The sequence below is a fragment of the Cariama cristata genome, unplaced genomic scaffold (assembly GCF_000690535.1).
Source record: "Cariama cristata isolate BGI_N322 unplaced genomic scaffold, ASM69053v1 scaffold10862, whole genome shotgun sequence".
Taxonomy (NCBI): Eukaryota; Metazoa; Chordata; class Aves; order Cariamiformes; family Cariamidae; genus Cariama; species Cariama cristata.
The window spans coordinates 5247-15930 of NW_009602127.1; the positions used below are offsets into that span (position 1 = coordinate 5247).

The following is a 10684-nucleotide window of genomic DNA, read 5'->3' on the forward strand; positions in this document are numbered from 1 at the left end:
GAAGACTAAAAGAATAGGCTGGCAGGCAAAAGTCTTCTGTGAGTCTAATTTATTTGTTCTAATCCAGATGTAACCAGTATAAGTAGTAATCTAGGAAAAATGCAAGATTTTAGTGTAAACCAAAAGAGTATCTGGGCTATTTACTAAATCTGTAATCAGCTCAAATTATTCATAAATAATTGAAGTTCTTTTCAGATACTACTTTACAGAAGAAATGAGAAGTCATTGATCACTTAACAACAAGAGGGATTTTTAGGATGTATTTTTCCACAATCACATCCAGCTACTGAGGTGCACACACCTTAAGCTCTAGTTGGAATCCTTTTGACCAGGCTTATCTGTATTTGCATGGTACCCCTGCATCCTGGAAGTCCTACACCTCCTACAGAAGACCTGAGGGCAGATAACACCAGCTGTACCTCCACTTCCTTTCAACTGCAGGATCCTATATAAGCAGAGTTGTGAGGCCACAGAAGACGATAGTAAGAAAGAATCAGAGACTACATATCCTGAACAACTCTCTTCAGTGTAGACTTAGTTAAATGACATCTCATTCTATCAGTGATCATCCACGCTATGCAATTCCACTATTGCCGATTCCAGAATGTTTCAATCACAGATGGAATTATTAGTCTGACCTGTTACAGCATCTTTAAAATGATATGTAAACAATATTCTCCACTCTTATATCTGCCAAAGGGAAATGCTTGGAAAAAGATAAAAATAGGCACTCTTTCAGTATATTTTCTCAGATTCTGGAATTCGGTAAAGTAAGGAGTTTGAGTTCCTCAATTTTAACAGCTATTGAAGGATCTGTGGCAGTAAATTCCAAAATTAATTACGTGCAATGGTAAAAAAAATCCTTTTGATTTAAAACTACCCAATTTCATTGTACCTGTGGGGGAATTATGAATAATAGCAAATGCACATGTTTTCAGACTAGAGAAGCACCTGTCATTACAATTTGTCATGTCATCATTACTATTGGGGGCATTCAAGAGGATTAATCTGACCATTTTAGATTCAAATATTTCTACCTTTGAATCAGCAATGGAAGAAATATGTAAATGTGGATGATCACTAGTAAATTATGGTAAGTGAAATCTTATTCTGCTAGATGTTGGTGACCACCTGGAGATAAAAGGAATCTTGACGAGCAGTCACGGCCTTTTTCTTATGGAAGTAACCCATGAAAGGCATAAGGTTGACCAGGATCAGGTCTATAGCCATAGAAACACACCACTGTTTTACAACCCTTCTGCCTCCAGTGCTACATACTATTAACCTCAAAGGGAGAAATCCTGAAGCTGTTTACCTTAAACTTGTTCAAGTATCTTTGATTTAGGTTTCAACAGCATTGCTAACAATAAAATATGACTGCTGCTTCTTAAATTTTAGTACTACATTTTCATCTAGCAATAAATAACATTCCCCAGCAAGGCTACCTTGTTAGATGTTCCATTTCCTTCAAGGATTAGCTGTTGTGTATCACGTCTGCAAGCTTATTATGTACCCAGGACAAGATGGGGAGCTCTTAAGAGTTAATACACAGTTCTCATTTCTCAGTTGACCCATGGCAGGTTATGGGTTATTGGACTGTGGAGGAGTTAGCATTATCTGCTCCTCTCATCATAAGGACAAGAGTAGAAACCTTTCAGTTTTATTACGACATGAGCCATTACAGAGTACCTTGTCTTCACGAAAAGCCTTACGACAGGCAGCAGACCTTCAAAGGGCCACAAGGAGCACATCAGGAACGCTCCACCAGGTGGCACCGCACGCACACGAACAGGGCAGGACACATTAGCGACAGAATTTAAAAAAATAAAAAAAAATATGTAAAATATATTCTGTTCCTCTCACCTCTCAATTTCAGTGTTGCTTATGAGGAATCACGATAAGTTATGTTATTTATATCATGTCTTTTGGGATTACCAAGTTACCTTTTCCTATAGAAATTCCCACCATTAATAGGCAAAGCAAAGACTTGACATTGACTGTTTCCTTTGCACCCAAAGGTGTTCAACTGCAACACTTAATTTGCATACAACACTCAGCTGAGAAATGCTGTTGTCTAAGCCACTTGAGATACAATTTTTCTATTAAACCTATCTCATTATATATAGTATGATGTTTCATAATTCACAAGGATTAGTAAAATGGGTCTAAGGAAGTAATGCTTATAGTAAGCCACTGAAATTGCCTATTATATAGTTACCCCTCTGTTTAAATACAGCTGAAAATAATTCCTTAGTTTAAGCATCCCCTTACTTTCCCCAAATCTACAACTTTTTTTACGGTGACCACTGAGTGAGTCTGTTCTTCAGAGGATGACTGGATACTACATAATCTTCAAATCACTGAGTGAACAGTGAAAAGATTAATACTTTTCCATATGCTGGTTTTGTATTCATGTATTTCCTGAATGAAATCACATACCATTAATAACTAAATTTAGCTTTTATTAAGCATGACTGCACAACAGAAGAGACAAATACATTTTGTTTCACTTCTGCATTTTATTCTGAAACCACTGACCTCATTTTTAGGACTAAGGATCTCACAGGTAAAAATAAGAGGATGAAACAAAGGTGCCATGAATCAATAATTCAAAAAGCATTCTTCTGCCATACAGGAAAAGAAATATGTATTACATTTTGCTGTATGAAAAATTAATGAAAAAATTGTATCCAGTACATAAAGTTACAGTTTGGATCAGAATATAATCTAGATCATGAGTTTCCTTTGACTTCTAGTTTTTGGTTAAGACAAACCCAAACACCTTTGTTGTAGGGCTTTTTGAAAAACTAATGACAAAGAAAACAGGAAAACGCAATTTGCAGGTAAAGGAAAAAAAAAAAATCATACCCCATGGCTTGTGGGCTTTTAGACAGAAAATGAACAACTAAACCTAGATTTGCTTTGTCTTTCATGTACCTTGTGATAAACTTGCTCAGAAGTATTAAAGTAAAAATTGCAACCTGCTTTATATAAGTTTGTTTTATGAATAAACTCATCTGCTCTAGGTCAGCAAACCTTTGCTTTTAAAAAAAAAATTAACATATTCCAAACAGTATTTTAGTACACTTACACTAAGATTAAGGAACAGTCTTGCAAAATAAGCATCCAAGGGTCATATAGAAGACAGAAGTAATTTTTAAACTACTTATAATACCTCAGCCTCTGAAAGACTTCTAAAAATACTTAAACATTCAACACAACAAGCTTATGTAGCTGATAAAGATCATTTCCTCTTTCATGCTGCTTTTCAGACTGGTCAATGATAAGTTGAGATTCCACCTAATCAAAAGAAGCAAGATGAAAGTCAGAACACATTCTTAATAATGTTTAACTATACAACATAGTTAAGGAAAAGAGTCTTGAAGAGTTTTGATAGTTTCAAATCATACAGGAATTTCAGTTCCAACCACACATTTCAATGTAAGAGCTAGGACTATAAAATGCTCTCTCTCATGCTTTGCCCGAGTCAGAATACTATTCCATAAGCAATTCCAAAGCATTACAGCTAGTATTTTATGTGACAATGCAAGATGTCCTGAGATTCTTCAGACTTCAGATGCGAAAATCCTGATCCAAGGCCTATACGTTAACTTGTTATAAAATCTGAACTGAATAGGAGATTATCTTCATAATATCAAGGACAGCTGAATTTGAAATATGGAAATAGAAACTTAAAGGAAATTCTGCTTTTGACCATTCTTAAAACTGTTCTGGGGTACTCTAACTAGTCTTCTTAAGGGGGTGGGGAAGGGGTGGGAATTATCTTTATACCCTTACCTGATTCCATGCATATGGCTTCTCATACCATGTAGGAACAATTATATCTCGAGGTTTTGATTTACAGATTAAACTGAAATTACATAAAAATAGCCTTAAGAAATACACTTGTATTTGATTAATTATAAAGACAAAAGAACTGTTATATTAGATACAACCCAGCATTTACGAGGTGTCTGTGCTGAAGGGAATCTTAAATTTCCCTGTTAATCTAGTCTGATTTGTTTACTTCTCCATACTTTGCCCCTCTAATGTAAGAAGTCAAAATACAATTTTTCACAGGGATGTTAAGTGTATCAGAATGTATTTTCTTTTAAAGAAGGATTTTTTTTTAATTTACAAAGTAATAGAATTTGCAGCTGTCACCTATTCCTTAAGTTTTATCATGCTTATTCACTAGAATGTATAATAAAGCTATTTTTAGAGTATTTTGTTTTGCATGACAACTCAATTACTATAGATTGTCTGTCTGCTCCAGTTATTTCTTCAAGCTGTACAAAGTACAACAGTAGTAGACTTTAATTAATTCTGTCTAGATGTGTTTTTCAAACACTGATTTTAATCTTAAGTAGTGGTGACACATTGTAAATACAATTAGCTTTCAAAAAATGGAAAAAAGTTACAAAAGACTGTTCATGCTAAATTTTTACCTATGTACTCTTATTAATAAAAGGTTAGTTTTTTTCCAAGACATAAACCAAAGTACAATCAGAAAAAATATTCAAAACAAAGAAAAATTTTACACAAAGGAAAAGCAGACATCATGACAGTAATCATATTGTCTCTTCCTTCGAAAAGGTTAAAAAAAAAGTTGGAAAAATTAGCTGTAGGATCGTTGGAACAGAATCAGTAAAAGCACAAAGATTCCAAGAGAGAAAACACTACCACAGAAAGGTATAAAATCCTAAAGAAAAAAAAGCGCAGAAGGTTGATGAGAATGACCGAGTCAGGCCGTCAGCACTGACTGAACTAGAGAACACATTAACGCTGAGGACCTGCACCAAGGATCTGTCCAGGCTGCTCCTTCCCCTCCCAACTGGCTGGAGATATCTCAATGATCAAACCCAAAAAGGTGCGAAACAGTAGCAAGTATACACATCTAAAGAAACACTAATGACATTTTCCTGCCTTGAATTTAGCAAGCGTTGATGTTCAAGAATGAGCTTCTGTTATTGTCACAGTCGTCTCCAAAAAGGTTTTGTGGTTTTGCATCTTTCTGCCTATCCACTTCCCTTACTTCTCCCTATGCTTGTTACCACATGAATCACGCAAGCAAACTTCATTCAGCTTTGAATGAATGTCCAATGGTGCAATGGAGACACCAACTGGCCTGAGGTACTTGGACCCAAACAGGAAATTAAATATTGCATCAGCAGTACGCTCAACAGCTGGTATTTTACCAAGAGTTTTACAGACGTGAAGCATGAACAGCTTACCGTCAGCCTGCACTAGTGCTCCTTAAGTTGAAGGCGCAAGCAGCAGCCTTTGTGATGCTGTACCACCACGTTCTGGAGGCACACACAACCCCCAGCAACAGCTGGCTGGAAGCTGCCACGTCTCAGACAGAAGAGCAGCTGACCCACTGGCAGCACCCACAGTGTAGTGCCCAAACCAAAAATAATCACCTTGCTCCCTTGTCATATCCAACATGTCTGCTGGTCAGCTAACATATAATAGGTATCTCCACATTTTCTGGCAATTGTTTACGCTTTTTTGATTTCATTTCTAGTGCCTCAAAAGGTAAGGCTGACTCCCTCGCAGTTGTTAATTTATTATAAAATGCACCACACTGAATTTTCTTTCAAGTTTTGGAAATAAAAAGTATGGGTACTTGCTTTCAAGTAAAGGCAATGTAATAGTTTTTTCACAGATGGGAAGAAAAAAAAAAAAAATCAGCTGAGTAGGTACATTCAAAACCAAGAAATACCTGAAAACTCAGCATAAACAGTTGCTCCGATAATCATTTTGATAACGTAGGGTAGCAGCAGCTAAGTTTAAAAGCTTCTGATCTTTATCAGCATGAGGAACTGCCTCACTTTGGCATACAGTTAACTTTACAAAAGCTCTATTCACAAAAATGGTCACATTTCCTAGAGATGAGGCCAATACTAGAAAGCATAACATAATTTACTTCATGGTTGAGCTAGAGCAATTTTTAAAAATCTGTTCAGTACAGAGCCAGGTAAGGATGAGAAGTCTCCTGATGATACAGACAGCACTAAAATGCACACTATAATTACAAACAAGGGAGGATTTTTCACAGCATGCTCAGCAGTGGCAGACTAGAAAGAGCTGTTACAGGGATACTTCATTGAACTACCTCCCCCAAACACTTCCCACACACCACAAGCTGAAAAAATTCTCAAGACTGGCTGTGCCAACTCACAATAGTCTCTTCAGAACCACTGCTTCAGTTACAAGAAGCAGGGAGGCCTGCTGAAAAGAAAAAGGAAAAAAAAAAAAAGGCAAGTGGCCTTACTTCAATTCACAAATTGACCTGAGACTTCCAGCATTTAATTTGGCTAACACCTATCCTACTCAGCTCTGTTGAGGGAGGAAAGGCAGCACACACAATTAAAATTTCATGTATAGGGAGAAAGAATTCTAAATCCTTCTGCACAGTTATGCCATACGACTTCCTTAGCTCTGTCCTGGGTGCACAAAGCAAAGATACATCAGAACTGGTATCCTGTAGAACAGGTTTCACAGTCTAGGTTTTATGACTCTTAAGCAATCAGGCTTCCCTGAAGAACCAGCGCTTCCACAAGAAGTCTAAAGTTGTTGAGTATACTGCTTAATAAATAAATGAAATACATCATTAAATGAGAACATGTATTATTTCCCCAAAGCCTAATCTGAGCCATGCTTCAAGCAATCATTTATTTTGTTTTTGCCAAGACTGTGAAACAGAAGGTCTTATTTCTACAAAATTATTACCATAGAAGTTTCTGACGAATGTTTTCCTGCAGCTGTGTCATTCTCTCTTGTCCAGAATATACCGCACATTCACAGAGCAGCTTATTAATGGCTGTCCTTAGGATGTTTATCTGTAAAAACACCAGTGACAGAGTATAAAGAACTCTAAACCAGCAGTAGTTCTATATTATATTATACTGACATGAAGGTGGTTCTGGCACCCATACCACCAAACTACAACTGGAATATTATTAACATAAGCTAAAGCATCTCAAGCTTTAGAAACACTTCTTCCTCCAGATGCTTCTTTGCTGGTCAAAGATGTTAATGTTCAGCCACTTGATATCACAATCTTCAAGGTTATTCAGATATGTCATAAAATATACAGGCTACCACTTGCCTGGATTTTTTTCCAACACAGAATTCCTTCTGTGAAAGTTTTAAGGATTTTCTCTATATGTCCATAATTTTCACATGCACTACACCTTGCAGTTACCATTCTGGCTAGGGTGTCACGAATACAGACATCACACACACCAAGCCAGTGCTTTCAGAAAACTATAGCTCACAGATACATGCACCAGCATGTCCACTGCGTCCTTAAAAAGCCTCTAGAAACCACTGGTCATCACCTAATGTACCTGCTCTGTACACAGAACTAATCACGGCATGTGAGGTGGCTCTTCACCATCTAAAGCACAGGTCAAATACAGCTTACTGTCCTGCATAACAGAGTATATGTACATACTTCCCTCTGACAGATCTCTGCAAAAAGGTTGTAATGAGGAATACACAGGGGTTTATTGTTTGGTTGGTTGATCTGCTCTGAGAGAAGTAGCTTGATACAGATGACTTAGAGCTGTGAAATCAAACTGAAGATTGCAAAGCAGTAATGCTAGGCTGATCATAAAACACACAATATGACCATAACTAACAAGTATTGACATCTGATTAGTGCAAAATTGATGATTTTGTTTTGAAAAGTGTACAATGTATTGTTCTACAGTATTTTATTTTGTTCAAAGTGTATGGAGGGAGTAACTGTTTTCAAGAATCAAGTTATAAACAGGTAGTACACTAAAAAAACCAAACCCAAAACCACAGCTTAAAACAAGTTTCCTTATTAACTCTAAGAGTTAACAAGCTCTAATGCACTGAATTCTACTTAATCCCTACTATATTGAAAATTCTTATGCATGTTTTACCTCTGATATGTCTCCTACTCCAAAGTGCACATCAAATGTCAGCTCCATGTCATTTTCTGGAAGCAGTGGAGCCCCACAAGTCTGACTCCAACCCAAACCACACAGAACACCAGTAAAGTACTTTCCACTTTTATCAACCCTATACGAAAAAGAAAGAACATAGTCTTGCCTGGAGATGAAGAAACTAAACTCATATGAAGACAGACTTAAATGAATTTCTCTACGCCATGTCAAGCAAGATACAGGTGTTTAAAAGAAGCTAGAACAATTTATAGGCATTCACACCTAGTCATGCTGTTGTTTTTAAATATAGTGATGAAACAGAACTAAAATTCCAGTTATGAAAACCTTTACTCATAAAACTTAAAAAGAAAATCATACAAATGTAAAATGAAACTTTAATTAAGGGAAGCGAGCTTTACTATGTTGAAATGACAGTCTACAGGTACAAGAATTTAAACAAAAGACAACAGTAATGCAACTACCAGAACTCAGCTTTTACAAAAATCACACAAGTTCCTCTCCTCACTTAGATTTAAAACTTGCCCAGTTCTACAGTTCATCTTCCTACGCTTCCAGCATGATTGTCAGGAACTGTATCATGAGGGCAGAGCCTGCAGCACCAATTTATAAGTATATGAAACAAGTTATCTTAGTTACATGCTATAATAAAACTGGTAAAAGATACAAGAATTACAGGAAGAGAATATACTAAATGCTGAAAGCAGAGCAAGAAAAAACAAATCTGTCACCAGTTTGAGAAGGTCCTAAAAAAAAAAATAAAAAATAATCACCACTTTTTAAAACACGTGAATACCTGAGTTCTATAGCAGGAGCAAACAGCATACTGAGGAGTGCAAGCAGGCCAGGAATAGGAGGCATCAAAGATGTTTCCTCTAAAAACACGGTAGATCCTGTCAAAAAAAAAAAAATCAGATCAATCTAAAGGAGTATCTAAGGAAAATGAAACCTCAAAAAGATGTAACGTAGAACTACAGTGACATATTTCCTCATAGAGCTATTCAAATAAAAACAAAACTCTAGAGAAACTGTCCAAACATTTTTATTAAGCATTACCAGTTGCATTTGCTGATAAAGATGCAGCCACTAACAATTGCTGAAAGGGATCTTCTGGAGCATCACGGACAACAACAGAGTTTATGCTTTCCTTTTGTATGAAAGCACTTCTGGTGAGGAAATAAGAAATAATTTCAACATTAAAAAACCCAAACTCATAAACATGTGAAAAAGAATTATTTCAAATTCACAATGCAGCCTCAACGGATAGCAGTTACTGGCTGAATACCACTTAGCAGATGTATACAATGGTTAATAAATAACCTCTCTCTGCAAGACATTAAAGCACCTTTAATAATGCTACTCGTAAAATTTTACATAGTGATAGTATGCATATTAGTGCAATTCAGGCCTGATTACTTCAGTCTTTTCAATGAATAAAAATTCTGTAAAAATCTGTAAGAGTAACTAGGAGGTTTTTTGGCTATTTATTGAAAATAACAGGTGAGAACATGCCTATACTTCACAGTAAGTCTTCTCATACCTGAACTGGGATACTCTAGTCATACTGTAGCATTTCGCCTCATAAGGACTGAACGGGCCAAAAACTGTTACCTTCAGAAAGAGAGAAACAAATGATATTCTATTTAGCCAGCACCTGGATCTCTCCAAATCAAAGTCCTTTATTATTTTTGGTTTTATTTATGTGTTTTCACAGGTGCTGGGGACTCATGACTTTCCTCTGGCTTAAAACACACAAGTTCAGACTTCATAGAGCACCTAACAAAATCAGCTCATTTTTGTTTACATGACCAGGTCTTTAATCTTGAAAATATCTCACTTTATGAAAGTGAGTAGTTAAACAGGATTACTCCTGTGGGTAAACTGAGCACGATTAAGCGCCTGAAAGCCTCAAATTTTGCCAAGTCTGAAATGAGAAAAGAATTATAATGTAGACAAGGCTTAACTTGTAATCAGAATGCAGAACAGGACACACATTTTCACATTTTATATTCCAGTTTAGTAGTGACTAGGTATCTCAAAATATGTAAGTAAGAATAAATTCTGAGTTTGGAACAGTGGAAGAAACACCTACTGTTTCATTATTATCAGTTACTGGAGTGTTCGCTGCATCACCTATCCTAGCTGCTTACCTATCACTAGCTAAGGAAGAATGAAACACTGTATAGTTAAAGCCATGTTTAAATTTTCTGAAAAACTGATAGGGTTGTAATCTTGCTTTTTGCTGTAGCTTATATAATGAAGACTACAATGTGTGGAAACACTGTGTTCAGTTTTTTAATTTTATCTTTGTTCTGCAGTGGTTTGAAGTGCTGCCTTAGAATGCGTTAGAAGAGTTGGTTCACGTAGCTCTTAGGCTATACCTCAAAACTTTGTTAAAAGCTGCAATAGACTAGTTTGCAATGGTGGTCACATTACGGCTTTCTACCAACAAAAAGTAGAATGCCCTATGAAAGGCATCAAATATCGTTTGGTTATTACAGGTACTTTCAGTCTTCATCTCCATTCTAATAATGTGAGAAGCAGGGTCATTTAATGACACACCAAAACCACCACTCAAGTTACCTTACGGGTTGGAGCATCAGATTTATTGTCAGAAAACCAGTTTAACAATCTTTCAATGAGATGCTTTTCTTCCTCTCTTGAAGATACAGACATACTCTCTTCTTTCTTTATTTGGTCCAAAAATAATCCCTTCAGCAAATCATGGCTTTGCTACATAATAA

At 36.3% G+C, this 10684-nt stretch overlaps 1 protein-coding gene across 1 annotated transcript in view; it reads right to left on the reverse strand.

The window, feature by feature from the left end:
• Positions 1–3204: 3204 nt before the first annotated feature.
• Positions 3205–10684, reverse strand: part of LOC104157318 (putative ATP-dependent RNA helicase TDRD9) — a gene marked incomplete at its 5' end in the record, with an annotated part of 8298 nt that continues 818 nt past the window's right edge. Inside the window, 8 exons of the mRNA XM_009694610.1 lie at positions 3205–3300; positions 3799–3871; positions 6736–6845; positions 7920–8058; positions 8737–8833; positions 8997–9106; positions 9481–9551; positions 10524–10673. Coding sequence (XP_009692912.1) covers positions 3205–3300; positions 3799–3871; positions 6736–6845; positions 7920–8058; positions 8737–8833; positions 8997–9106; positions 9481–9551; positions 10524–10673 — 846 coding nt within the window. The remainder of the gene's footprint in view (positions 3301–3798; positions 3872–6735; positions 6846–7919; positions 8059–8736; positions 8834–8996; positions 9107–9480; positions 9552–10523; positions 10674–10684) is intronic.